This window comes from Sipha flava, unplaced genomic scaffold (assembly GCF_003268045.1).
Source record: "Sipha flava isolate LNK unplaced genomic scaffold, YSA_version1 289_pilon_pilon, whole genome shotgun sequence".
In the NCBI taxonomy this organism is placed as follows: Eukaryota; Metazoa; Arthropoda; class Insecta; order Hemiptera; family Aphididae; genus Sipha; species Sipha flava.
In genome coordinates this window covers 216,011-231,736 of record NW_020272960.1, presented here as the reverse complement: position 1 = coordinate 231,736, position 15,726 = coordinate 216,011, and the positions used below count along the sequence as shown (strand labels likewise).

General features: G+C 31.0%; 1 protein-coding gene across 8 annotated transcripts in view; it reads right to left on the bottom strand.

The window, feature by feature from the left end:
- Positions 1-15,726, bottom strand: part of LOC112685725 (SLIT-ROBO Rho GTPase-activating protein 1-like) — a 49,341-nt gene that overhangs the window by 12,780 nt on the left and 20,835 nt on the right. For 2 of the 8 annotated variants that reach the window (XM_025557684.1, XM_025557686.1), the window contains exons 2-6: positions 2,083-2,266; positions 1,269-1,434; positions 975-1,196; positions 560-907; positions 184-468 (exon numbers count right to left, since the gene is read on the bottom strand). In XM_025557684.1, coding sequence (XP_025413469.1) covers positions 184-468; positions 560-907; positions 975-1,196; positions 1,269-1,434; positions 2,083-2,266 — 1,205 coding nt within the window. Of the gene's footprint in view, positions 1-183; positions 469-559; positions 908-974; positions 1,197-1,268; positions 1,435-2,082; positions 2,267-10,658; positions 10,813-11,629; positions 11,799-15,726 lie in introns of those variants that run through there. The other 6 variants (XM_025557685.1, XM_025557688.1, XM_025557691.1 and 3 more) reach the window with 5 other exon arrangements.

Below are 15,726 nucleotides of genomic sequence, written 5' to 3'. Positions count from 1 at the left end.
CTTTCACATGTAAAGGAGATTAACCATATGCGTAAAAAATAATTACTTAAAAATGTCACAACGGAAAATAAATATACTTGTCATTATTACACATGTATTTATTATTTACTATTTACACAGTCAAAATAATATCCGGATATTTAAATATACCTATTTTAGTAATGTACAAGAGGAACACGGTACCATACTCACGGTAAGATAAAATTCTTCAGTCTCATGTTTGTCTGCTCGCAGTTTTATGCTAATGGTTTCTGGTGGTTTGCTGGTCGGGATAGCTTTTTCACCAAAATAATTACTGCAATCGTAATCATTAGCAGTGAGCATTTCCAAAAGAGTTTTTTCAGCAGTAGCTAATGTTTTCCACACCTCGTCTGACTCCGTGTGCAGGCTGGTTACTCTTTGATTTAACTGTTCTAACCTTGTTTCCATATCAGCGCACAACAATTTTTGCAATTCTGGTTCTGCATACTAAAAAGTTTGAATATATTTATATATCATAGATTTATCAGTCTCACGTTTATATATTTATATATATATATATTAGACAAAAAATATATACCTCATCTTTTTGCCCTTGAAATTCAAATTTTTTTGGTATCATGAATGCGGTATGATTAAATTCTAAAAACCGTTGTTTGTCTACGCCCGAGTCCATAGCTGAAACAATCAGATTAGTAGCGTCTAAACCAGCTTGCATAGAACGAATACGGCCCTCTTCGGCAGATGTTTGCATTTTTAAAGCTTTTGTCACGCAATGGTGAAATCCGAAATCCATACAGTCCATTAGATCGGATAAGTCATCAACAAAGTATTTGTGAACTGTACTATTGGTTGCTTCTAAACACAAAAGATACTCGTTGCGTGCTTTTAATGCTTTTAGTTTAGCATCGAAATATTTGTTCTTTCTCTGTAAAATTGATAGTAAAACATTTAAAATGCAATTTAAATAAGAATAAAACGAAAAAAAAAATTACTTTTTGAACTTCTTTCCCGATAAGCCTAACTTTTTTAGACTTATCAAGTTTTTCTTTAGGAACTGCCAGCTCAATTTTCAGTCTTTGATTTTCAGCGACCTTCAGCTTAGCTTCTGCTTGTTTAGCTTCAGCTTGATACGACTGATATGTCTTCATGGTAGTATGCAATTCATGAAGAACCCGTAATATCTCCTCGTGGATTTCGTAACAAATCTCCCGGCACTAAGACATTATCATAACATTATTATAGTAATAATATACTATTAGGTAATCGAAAAAATAATCTTCATTTACTCGTTTATAAATCCTCTGTACATCTTCAGTAACCTGAGACAATCTGCTGACTAGATGGGTGGAATAAAGTTCACTGAGAGCTCCATGATCTTTACTGAGATTTTTCGTTTGTAACACCAGTTGCTGCCAACATGAATAGCTAGTAAACAGCGACCACTGCTCTCTCCTAGGTATACACACAAAGTTAACAATGTCACACATGCAGGTTTTTAAATAGAATATTTAAAATACTAATTTATATTCCTTCCTGTTAACGTGTAAGCACACAGGATACACACTTAGCCAAAAGAATGTGTTTTATTTTTATTTACGGATATAGTAAACAATACTAAATCTGAAATAGATGGTAATTTTTCAATAGGACAACACACTTAATTATACTATAGAGACACGTATAAATTTCTTTTCCACGTGTTTAAATTAGAATTTTCAATGAAGCTATAGGGCGTGGGCCTACAAGACAGAATACTGAATTTATAAAGTGATATTAACTATATAAATAGTATTATGATGAAGAATTTAAAACATTGTTGGTAACAATTATTATGTAACTACACGGCTCAAAATGATATGAACTAGTTTTTAAATGAATTCTTGATTGTGTATTATTAAATTAAAACTTAAAAAATAATACTTATAGGTATATAAACGATCATGACATTGTAGTTACAAGAAAAACTGTTATTGATCAAAAATATCGAAAGTTATCGAAGTATAAAAAAACACTTGTCTTGGTAGGTATGTAACAATATTTCTTTCAAAATAACTACAAACCCGTATAAATATAATATAATTATTTCTGTGATGCACTCACTTTTGTTTTTGTTCTTTGTGGCGCAGTTGTAAGCTTTTAGCAAGTTTATCCAGGCTCTTGCTGTAATCCATTTCTACCTCTGCTCGTCTTCTGAAATAATCTTGAAGTTCGGATACCAGTGATACTTGTGCTTCGACCCGGCTGTCCAGGCATCGTAAATGTTCGTTGAGCTGAAGGCGAATATCTATAGGGGGTAAAAAAATATGAAATTAATATCGAAGCGCCACAAACGGATATAGCGAACAAAACAAAAAAATATGCGATCACAATAATTATTTTTGCAACCTACAGCAATAATAATTTAATTATTATAAATGTTTTTACTATACAAAGAGTTCCATACAGTGTAGTGTATTGTACGATTCTCCCAAATAGAAATTAAAATAATACATAGTTTTCTTACATGGTAGATAATCTATGAATTTGAACAGTTCTAACAATAGCTCTGAAAATATAAACGAAATCGAAAAAAAAAAGTGGGCAATACAATGCTCTTATGATTTTTAACATTATAAAACGGTTTATATCTAATATATAAATCAAGTATAAGTAATCTTAATATAGAATTTGGGATATCATTTTAGTTTCCAGACTTAAAAAAAATACATCCATTGTTGATTTAACGCTGTACAATACAAATAAGAGAAACCTAATCAATGCAAATTGTTAAAAAACATGCCTATAAACCATAATTATATACCATTATTGACAGTGGCGTAGCCAAGGGGGGGGCTAAGGGGGCTATAGCCTCCCCCATGGGCCGTGTTTATATGTATAATGACTATATATATATATATAATGACTATGTATATCTTGACTATTTAATAGAATCAATGGTCGTTTTAATCAAAGGCTTATTGATGTTATGCCACTTGAAGGACTTATTCCGGTCAATTTAAATATGTATGACGATAAAAATATTATAAAAGCTGCTAAAATATATATCCAAGATCTCCATGATGATACCTCATCTACAATCAGGGCTGACCTGTTCATATGGAGGCAACAATGGAGTCAAAATACTATTCCAAAACCGAATTCTGCTCTTGATTCACTCTCTCATCGCACCAATCTTCGACCTAACATTAAAATACTTTTACAATTATTCGCCACGTTACCAGTTACCTCTTTCACTCCGGAAAGAACGTTTTCAGCACTTAATTGCTTAAAAATTTTCTTAAGAAGCACCATGTCGGAAAACAGACTGAATGGATTAGCTATGGCTAATATAAATAAAAAAGAGCAATTCCATGAAAGTGAAATAATAACTGAATTTGCCAGAAATTCGCCTAAGAGAATGCAGCTGTCAGAGTGGAGCAAGTGACTGAACACTGAAACCAAAATTATTATTATTATTATAAATTATATATTAATAAATATTTTTAAAACTATACTAAAATGCTACTACTAAAATGCGTTTAGAAACTTGGTGGTAGATGGTGGGGGGGTTAAGGGTGAATTCTCATATCCCCTCTTACCTTACTTATCCAAAAAAAGTTGTTAGCTCCCCCCCTTATTTAAAAATCCTGGCTACGCCACTGATTATTGATATATTATTATTATTACGATTGTTATTAAATAATTTCATATACAAGAATATTTTTGTTTGCTTATCAATTGTGTGTTTAGTTTTAAATTTGAGTACAAAATATATAATATAATTATATATATATAACGTACTTCTATTGAACAGTTAATGACATGGGAACACAGTTTTGCTAAGTGCTTAATATTGTCATAATAAAATAATTCGTTATTCCACGCATTTATAATAACGGTCAAGGATAAATTAGGAAATTATAATCATAACTAAACATTTTTTCTCTTATGGATATAGAAGAAAATGATAACGCTAATTACTTGTCTTAAAATCGGCAGTCATTTAATAACAGGCATGCGTCGTACTAAATATGGTGGCGCATTGGTGCAAGGTCACGATGAAATCCTACGACACCGAAAAGATATAACGCACTGAATAACTATCTCGATATTCTATTGCCCTCACACATTACACTATTTACCTACCAACCGGTCCTTAGATAAACATTAAAAGGATGCAACAATGGAAGTTTAAACAGTGGAACTCTTGTAACATTTCCGTCCTTTTAGATACGTATTGTACAACGGTTCTCTACACAAATAAAAACATAGTCAAACAAAAAAATTTTCATAGATTCCAGGTAATACACAGTATATAGAGTATTCCACGGAGATATAGCCATTACAACGATAAATATAATCAAAATCTGTTCTTTAAAATTTTTGAAAATAATAAACTTAACAGTTATATTTTTTAAATTGTTCACCAAAACATGAACATTTTAATATTATGTGCAGGTACGTACAATCCTTATCCCAGTGAATCGTTTAAAGAAAACAGAATTAGATTATTTTAATTTTCTCCGGAAATATCATAATGGTTAAATCTTTATGGGACACCTTGTAGATTATGGTTCGTGCCACGAGAGTATTTAAAAAATAAACCATTTTTAATACATTCTTTAAACAATAACAGTACGTAAAACTGTAGCTATGGAAGTGTAGAATGATAGGATGACTGTTAGGCAAATGTTTATTTATTTACTTAAAACCGGAAAGTGTATAATATACTGTATACGAAAAACCTATGTATATGTGTTCCACTACTCCGTAGCAGTGTTTATGTTTGGAGCCGTTGTCGCCGAGCCAAGAACGCACGCATTTTGTAGTCTGAGTGTGCGTGGGCGTACCGCAAATGATAGAACGCGCGTCAAAATGTCATGACTAGATTAAAATATGAAAAGCTGATTAAAACGACGTGTATGAATAGAAGTTTATAATGGACTCTGACAGGAAAAAAAAAATTATACGCTAAGTGCAACCCTAATGATCGCATGCATAAAACCTCTTTTAAGCTTTCGTTAAACGAGCAGTTTTTTACTATTATTCTTCGGACCGGATGAAACGATTTCATATTATATCGTTGGATAATGCCTCTACAGTAGCCAGGTGTTTCCTGTAAGCTGATTTGTATAAGACTTCAGATTTCTCCACCCGCTGTAATTCCGGGCGGAGGAGGGAGGAAACATACTTAATTCAAGTGTGAATATAGCAGCAATTAAGGACGTTTTGGATATTCAAAGATAATTCGAACAATTACAAGCGAAACAGCGTGCGTACGCAGCGTGTAAAAATAAAACGAAACCTAATATGACAAAAATCTTTATATTGTATCTAATATTAGAGATTTGGGTATCATTTTTTCTAATGACCTTACATTTATCAAACATTTCAATGAAATTCATAATAAAGCCTTTCGTGTACTCGGAATTACTGGGAGTTTCATGATCCAATTTGCCCTACGTGTTTTATATTTCTCTCTAGTACGGTCGACTTTGGAATACGGTTCGACAATCTGGAGCCCTCATCAAGAGTATCTTTTAAATTAGAACGAATCCAAAATCGATTTTTACATATGCTGGCTTATAAAACTAACAACTTTGAACTAACCTTGCATTCATTAGCTTTAAAATTTGATATTGATAGTTTGGAATTCAGAAGATAGTTTAATGACGTACGCTGGGTTTATAACATACTAAACTCCAAAATTGACTGTCCAGATATACTTACTTTAATTAATATAAATGTTTCAAACGTAACGTTAAGATCCACGCCTACATTCTAAGGAAATGCAAACGAAATAATTGTCTATTCGCATCGGTAAACCGAATGTTAATTCGGTGCACGTGTCCAACGAAAATAAACAACAAACAAAGGTTATTTTTTTTTAAATAAATTCATACAATAAACGAAATAATATTCAAATAATATGACACATTTAGTGCGTATATTTAGTTCATACACAGAGGTGGATCATTATTGTATATTTATATTATACCAAGTTGTTTCCAATGACAGTATTGGAATCCGTCACTGATATGTGTATTAGTTGATTTAGTGCAGCAATAACGATTTTACTCCGAGAAAATCTAATTGTTTCATTAATTATAACTGATTATACCTAGATCAGCTTAAGCAACCAACTGGTTTGAAAATGACAATGTTATTCCCAACCAAGAAAAGTAATAATTGGATTTGCATTAGAGGCCAAACGTTCCCGGTTAAAGTAATTTTTATAAGGTCGTTAAACTCGTTTAAATGGACTTGACCTGCTTTTATACGACATCCGAACTGTAAATTGAACAAATGTTCTAAAAACAATCGCAGACGTTCAGGGTAAGTATTTCGATCAAATTTCTAACCGGTCCTAAAGGTGAAAAATTACTCGATTTTACTGTAGGTACGATAAACAATCGGCGAATAAAAATTATATGACATCATTAATCGTATACCCTACAAAACAATGATACTGAATTGGTACAAGTATAATTGATATGTGTAGCACAATAAAAGCATCTCATTTTGATCAAACTATTTCATCATAATGTATAAATGCATTGTAATTTATCTTTTAAAAATAATTATTCCTATTTCGAAACTCCCCCTTATCCATTTGGACGATTTTAAAATCTATTTTCGACATCCCTCGGTTCGTCTTACATTAGAATATAATCTTCATGTTTTCAGTATCAAGCTTTTAAATGTTTATACACTTTATTTTGTAGACGGTATTTTTTTTTCAAGTTATATATTCATAGGAGAAAATTTCGTTTTTAACGATTTCTCACAACTCCCCTATCTCCTTCAGTATCCCCACGTAATTTGCGTCATATTTATAATTTGCTACTATTTATTATACGACTATTATATTGTATCGTTTTATATAATTTACAGCAGTGAAAATCCAAAATATTCGTTTCGGATTTTCACCGCTCTAACGCGTCTCTCGATACCACCGTTCGATGAAATGATACGGTTCACCCTGGTTACAAAAAAAAAAAAAAACGCGCGGTATATATATAGATATCATACAGCTGCGAATAAATTAAACCGATTAATTTCCCGCCATAAATACGGAGATACAAAGGCGACCTTGGAGCTCATCTCGCGCGCACTCGCGCTTTCTTCTCCGCCCACGAGAAACTCGTGTACCGTATAATCCGGCGATCCGCGCACCGGTGCATGTTGTCGCACGAGAACGTTTTCGTGTCTACGTTGGCGTCGGTTGGCGGTTCGCGTGTTAAAAATACGCCGTCGGGACCACGAACAAACGTTTTCGATCGTCTAAAAATAGAACAGTAACACACCGCCGCGCGACCCGTGTCGCGAATGCATCCAAAAGAAGTGCATACGTCATACTGGCACCATGCACATTTGGCCATCCGACGAATTACGTTCGGACCGAACGGATATCTCACCGTAGTCGCGCACACGTCATCGTTACGCAGGCTTCGGCGGGCCTCGTGCGAAGTTCCCAGTCGCGCGACCAATTACCGGCGTTGTCATTTACATTCACTCGATAACGGTACTTGTCCGGTACACGTACGCGCGTCCAATTTTCGGTTACCGAACAGATGACATCGTAACGCAACGTCCAGCTGGAGTACGACACGTAAAACGTATCGTCCGTGTGCCGGAGTTGATAAGCGGGTACAAGGATAGCGGTGGAACAGAGGACGGACGGCGGAAGAGAGTTTTCCTGCTGGCCGTAAGCCTAACAACCTAACAGTCGTCTGCCGTCAAACGTACAGGCGCTGTAAAATTAGTACTCGCCCGCGGGGATGGCGTAGATCGCGTCCGTATATACTATTATGATTTTAAGTAGCTATATTTAAATGACAACAGCCGAGTAGGATTTGGAATGCATATCATGGGTAAGTCTGTCGCCGTAGACAAACGTGTCCGATAATAAAATTAACATTGCACAGCAACCGAACCAAACTTAGTCCATGCATCGTATTAATTATTATAATTAATTAATACTTACACCGCATTGGAGTTTTATGTTTTTTTCTTGGTATATTCCATGGTTATACACACATGTGTGTTATACCTTTTTCCACAAACCACACGACATTACAACATTGTTGTTATAATACATAAGTAAATAAATAAAAAAAAAACTAACATCACTCGTTTTGACGTTTATTGATCCTGTAAACCGTAAAACGTGTCTATTCGATGAATTGTACGTGTATATAGAAAAATCTACCCGGTTATACATCGTCAAAGAATACGGGCACAGGGTGGAGTCAGACGGCTATAATTAATCACCAATTCATAAAACGTTGAGGGGGAAAGAAGCAGCCACCCTGTGCTTACATACTTTGCGGGTGTATGTGTGCGTGTATATATATAACAGAATATTCTCTGGAATAGAGAACAAAAAAAAAAAAAAAGGAAAAACCATGGTATCAATCAAATACGCCAAAAAGGGGAACGACTAACGTCTTTGCTTATGACTCACACACTCATCACTGAAGTAACTTTGAAAGAAAAAATTAATATTTCCTTTTATAATTAAACAACAATGATACTGTTCAATGTTTATCAATATATCACAACTCCTAATTAATAATTAACTAAAAACTCAGTGGATATTTCAAAAAATTCTCCTGTAATATCATCAAAATATTTTAAAATCATGATTATTTAAAAATATCACAGATGCACGCTTTGAATAGTTTTAAGTAGCAGATTTATATTTTTTATAACTATACATTCTCGTGTACATAAACCTTGTTAGAATGTAATACATTTCATCGAACTAATTCGTATGTTTTGTAAATTTTTCCCAACATTTAAAAACAAAACGATTAAATACCGAACTATGAAAGGTATTTCAAGACAATTGGGTGGAGTATAATAGACTGGACTCTTAACCATTTACACTGGAAATGTAAAACATGGAAGAATTCAACTCTCTCTAAATTGCTGTTTTTAAACTCTTAAAAACTAAAATAAAACCATTACCTATTATAAAAAAAATTAAATGTCAATGACATAACATTAAATTTATCCAATACTTAAAATATCTATTACAACCAGTAAAGCCAATATTCAATTATGTCAGATGCTCTATCTCTTAATATTTCAGTGGCGGGTGAATTAGTCCAGTCTCTAATGGTGAGGTCAAAGAGTTATTGGTTATTGTAAATGTAAATTAATTGTGAAATTATAAACAAACACGGTTGGTAATCAACTCATAACACACTGCCCGTGATATTAATCCATATGTCTAATTTATCTAATAATATTGTTCATGTAATGGATATACACATACAATATATACATGAACGGCCTCTGAAACTGAAGACAAAAAAATGCATATATTAATATTTGGCTCTAAATCCAATCGTGGGTCGGTGATTAGATCTCATCATTCTCTGAGCACATGACCTACCTTAATTGTTTGGTTCCGACGCCACTAATTACAACCATCAGCAATTGTTTAGCATGTTAGTTTAACGTAAAAACGCTCTAACTTAATTGTTACTTTAGAAATACCAAGTATTGAAAATCAAACATAATATTATGATCTCTAAATCAAATAATTTTTTCAATTACTTTTTTAATACTTCATTTAAACAATTAGTTTTACAATATACTTTATAAATTGACATGATATAAATCTCGACCAATAAAAAGTAAAGTAAAATATTCAAATTCAACTTATAACAAGTCGAAAGCGAAATACTGATTTTAATTATTTATATTTTTACACATAAACTATAATTTTTAAGAGTATCACGTTATAATAAATTATTAAATTTAATTATGATTTTAGTAAATTAGTTTTAACTCATTTCTAAGCAAATTAAGTAACTAACAAATATAAAGAAATTTCAAAAACCTCTATTCACGAAAAACCTTCAAATATTTTGACAATCCCACAAGGAGTCTTTTTGGTTGGGATCCATGTAATTTTTACTACGAAAACGATTTGACATTATAAATCGATTATAAGAAATATTTAAATGATAAATAGAAAATTAATACATTTCAAATTGACTAATCCAGTAATAATGTTGATATGAAAATAATAAAGGTATTAACAGATCATTAAATTACAGCAAAATGAAATAAAAACTTTAATTAAATTTGAATTTTAATCGTTTAAATGAAAAAATACATTACACCATGATAAAATAAAATAATAAACCTACAGTAAATATTTTCAAAATTAACAATTGATGTGTTTATATTTGTGTTTGTCGCAAAGAGAATCCGAATAGTAAATGCACTTAGTAATTTATTATATCGTATCTCAACTAACTTTATTATTAGGAAAAACGTATTATCAGCCAATAACCAAGACGCCAAGAATTATTCTAATACAAAAAAATACATAATATAAATACATAATAATTACCAAAAAGTAATTTTCAATTAAAACTCTTTACGATTGAAACATTCTACGATCACATCCAGTAATTTTCTTTATAGAAAATAACAATACGATTGTCACGGATTATAACAAAAACGGTCTCCTATATGTTTCAATTATGTTAATAAATTTGAAATCTCCAGGGAAAAATTAATATTTTTTTTCTGCTCTGGAATCATGACCATCATATTATTATTGTAACGTCGGGTAAGTGTATAATGATGGAAAAAAACTATACAACACCCTCCGGGTACCAGCCCCTACGGCGAGTAAAGAATTATTACGTGTCACGCATGTAACAGCTTCTTACCCTTAGCGGTCAACGACCTTTCGTCGCCGGTAGTGGCCGAAGACATCTTACCCATTTCGACGTGTATACGTCACGCGCACATGAGAACACAACCGCAGCGCACAAGACGGATATAAAAATCACCGGGCGAGAAAAAAATTGTATATAATAACTAAAGGCTTTGTCCAGTTATTGTTTATCGGTGAATAAATTATCGTTTAAGTACATTTAGAAAAGTACATTGGCGGATAGACGTGCGCACACAACGACGATGACGACGACAACGACGACAACGACGAAGACCACCTCGTACGACACGTGCGCGTAAACTGTCGACGTTGGTCGCGTAGTTAGGAGCGCGCAGACCGCATCGACGGCTGCGGTGTATGCCTATTTAATTTTATACGTGATATTTTACGCCAACGGTAAACCAAAATTTCCGATACAATAACACGGCAGAGCCACCACGAAAAGTACAACTGGCGGAGGCAATCGGTAAACTCATTATTATTGTTATTATTACGTTTTTTTTCCTCTCCGTCCCCCCTCCGTCGACTGCTCCGTGCGGTGGCGGCCGCGCGAAATAATAGAGCGAACGAGAAAAAAAGAACGAATATAAATAAACCGTATTTTTACAGGTTTTGAATATGCCGTCACCGCTGCCGTTTCGTAGACGAACGCACCGGCGCACAGCGTGGTTTCCACGGTCATAACGGAACAGCGGTCATTGTCCAACCACCACGGCCTTACCATATTAAATATATATATATATATGTATTATATTGTATATAGTTGTAATAATAACGAGAGGTGCGACCGCGTTTTACTCGTCATAATTTACGCACGATCAAAGAGTGCAATAACACGACAAACGCCTTCCCCCCACACCCTACTTTCTGTTTTAGCACCTACCGAGACCTTGGTGCACTGACAAACTACATCACTATTACATTTTTACACTTATGCATCTATAAATTAGATGTTAAGATTACCTAAATAAATTTAAAAATGATTTATGCCACTGTGCGTATCTATGACTGAAAGATTATTTCAATATACGTTTTCCATCGGAGCACTGTTGAGCTGAGACGACCGAAATGCAACACGGGACACCTCGGTGAATGTCTGTGAAACAACTTCGTTAACTCTAATTTGGCTATTTTCTGTAAAAGGATCATTGAAATTACATATTTATAAACGCTAATCATAACATTATCCATATCAACAGTGAAATGCAAGTATATATTATTTTTATATTAATAAAATTAAATCATTGATATGAATCATTCATCCGGTAATAAATATAGTTAATGAATCCAGTAATTATTTAAGTTATGCATGAAAAAATATCAATAAAATATACAAAATAAAAACTGTAAGTCGATTTTACTTATCCTAGGATCATAAATGATTACTTTTATGACCTAATAAAAAATTATTATTATACTATTTTCTTATTCTTGATAATGTTAGTAAACGCTAACCGTTAAGTCGTAACCCTTTTGCTTTCTATGAGTAAATAATATTGAGAAACGAATTATATTCTTTGAAAAGTTAAAAGGTGTTAATAATTAAGCATAATAGCCCTAAAGGCATCGATTTTTTTTTTTAGTAAGAGAAAAGGGGGTAGTTCCCTTTGACTCATTTTAATTAATACATTAAATAAGGGTACGGGGAGGTTAATGATTTTTACCAAAAGTATAAATAAAATAATAATTACAAGTTTTGAATTATAAGATAATTTTTATTCATAAATTATAATTAGTACACTAAAATAATTATTTTATTCATGAAATAATACCTAAATAAAAATATTCTTTATTGTTAATATGTAATATAAATCACTGGTTAACGAAAATAAATTGTAAGAAAAATGTAAGTAAAATTCACAATAAGAATATTTCTGCGTTACCTATTCTGTAAAAAATTTAAATAATTTTCAATTAAAATTGAAAATCAATATTATTTATTATTAGGGAACGGATTTATATGTAATAAAAATACAGAAATATGTACAAATATATGTAAGTATAATTTATAAAATATGTGCTAAAAACATCCAAATATGTGGGGGAAAAAAATTTAAAAAAAAAAGTGATTATTATTATTAAATTATCAAAAAGATTTGTTGCATTGAATTATTACAATATCTTGTAAATTATCAAATGTTAAATGTCGCCTATTAGGTATCAAAATATTTTTAAAACAGCTAAATTATCGTTTCATATCAACCGATGTATTAAAAGCATATTTCAAGTGCATACTATCAGAAGGCGATAATTTCAAATTTTTAAAAGGTTGTCTGCCATTCATTATGTCATTGATTGTTTTAAAATCAATATTGCCTGGAATTTTTTTCTGTAACAGCATGAATTTTCTTTTTTACGACATCTATTGGTCCGCTTACGAGTTTTAATCGCTGATTCAACAATTTGCATACTATCGTTTGGGGACATATTTTTTTTTAATAATTTTGTTAAATTATTTTTAATTAAAATTAAATTATTTTCAATGTTTCATTTTGCATAGTATTTTGAGCTTTTCCAATAGCGATAAAAGTTTCTGGAACTAATTTTGAAATAATTTCTTGTATTTTCGTACGAAGAAGACGTATGAATGATGAAATGATGAAAATATGTTTAAAAATATTTAAAAATTAGTGAAATATGTAAAAGTATGTAATTATACCAAAATATGTAAAAATATGTAAAATAAAAGTATCATAATTTTAATAGGAATGATTTAAATCATAAACATTTCTTATCGAATCTTAAATATCTCGTTTTAATAAAAATATGCATTTACATATAAATCCGTTCCCTATTTATTATTATTAAACACGGTCAAGACCCAAATTACAGTTATATGTTATGAAAAGTAAATAATTGCAACTACGTACGATAGGTCTCTATAATATATTTATTTTTTATACGCCGTTATTCACTACCACGTACAAAGTGAATTCAAATTAAAAAGTAATAAATATTTTATTTTAGTTTGAATTAATACATTTATAAAATTATTTTAAGAATTTATTTTACAAGAGAAATATTATAAAATATATCAGAGGCGGCCAAACTTTTTTCGGCCACGATCTTCTGAAAATATACTTCACCTATGAAGATCGACTTTCTTGGAAATTTATTTTATAAACTAGAATAAAAGATAAAAACTTTACAGGTAAAACTTATCGACAATTTGTTCATAACCACCACGATATATTTTTGTACACGTGGCTTAAAAATAAATTCTAACATGATCGACTCTGAAATCATCCGCGATTGACCGTTTGGCCGCCCCTGAAATATAAAATACGCCTATTACCTTATATAATTTGTTTACCTAGTGAACAATTTTAGAACACATTGTGTAAAGCAAACATCAACTTATTATATTAATTTTGCAGTAAACCGAAAAATAATTCCCAAAATTAACAGTAATGAAATAAAGAAACTCAATGAAATAATAAGAGTATCACGGAACAAAAATAATCAGCTGGTATAAGTGTTTTCAACAACGCAATATCTTTCTGTGCGCTACTACCGGTTGACTAAGCGTTGAAAAATAGAACTAACATTCGCATGCCATGTCAAACATTATAGGATACATCGATGTGTATGTGTGTATTAATATACATTTGAAAAGAATTGTGTGATGTTTACCACTGATGGCGTAAAACGAGATCCGAACACATGTCTTTGAAAATCAAGAGCAATAAACTAAGCGCGAGAAAACAACTAGCATATTCGATAGAAATAATTCTACAGATTGTGAAATCTATGGTTCGTAATTTTCAAAACTCATTATTGCACTTCGACAAAAAAAATATCAAAACCTTTTTACTGAGTAAATAAAAGGAAAACAAAAAAAAAGTAAAATAAAAATGAAACGTTATATGAGTGCAATGCACCATTGTTTCGGTCAATGCGAGGGAAGAAGAAACTATAATATCGTTATTGTATGCGTGACTCACGATGGTCACCCTTACAGTACAAACCGGCCCCCTATAAGAATGATTCTTGACGGAAATGAAGTTTCTTTTTTCAAAAAGACGAAAACCATATGTGACATCAACTTAAAGTATTTTTTTGAGTATACCAGGGGCTCGTTATTTTTATTCGTGGAGAGAATGAAACTTTTTAATTCAAAATCAAATATTATACAAATGTATAAGCATTTGAAACTATATAGATATTTTAAATTCCGAAACTCAATAAATTTATTATTTTTAATTACTTAAACATAACATATTTGCCAGTAAATTAATAAAATTAACATGAAATGTTATTAAGATGTTTATCATTTATATTTTTTTTGCAAAACTATCATTAAACATGTAAATCACAATAACAACTAAAGTTCTTCAGAATATTAATAAATTTATATATTTAGTATTAACTAATTTTTGTAATTTTTTATTAAAATGTTTTAAAATCAAACCAAATTTTCATCAAAGTAAAATCATAACTTCAATTATTTTACTTCATATCTAGTTTATGATTAAGTATAGAACTCTAAGTACGTATGAATTATTTAGCCACTCATAAAGAATATCCCTTGCAAACTTATTTACTCCGATTTCTAAAATTTTTTTTACTCAACAACTTAACTTTTCATAATCATTGTTCATCTCTATGACACTTATAAAAACCTACTTTTTTTTAATTCTCAGTACACATGAATGGTCAGTTTTTAAATTATTATTATAAATTATCCATATACTCTAATTTATTAGATTTTCTTTAAAAATAAATTATTATGATCTAAATATATTTACTATTCAATTTTTATTTTAACCATAATATTAATTCAAATTAAATATTAAACCAAACCTATTAATATATATATATTTACGTTAGACCTATGTTTTCAATAAATTTGTTTAAATAACCGACGAAATAAGTAAAAACAATTATATACGGTAAACATAATATACCACAATAATTTCTAATGAATCAGAAATTACATCATAAAATGTTTTATATAGTACAATTTATAACTGTTGATATTAATATTTAATATATCAGTAATTTATTATAATAAAAATATACTAAAAAAACATTTTGTCTTTATGACCGTATAAATTATT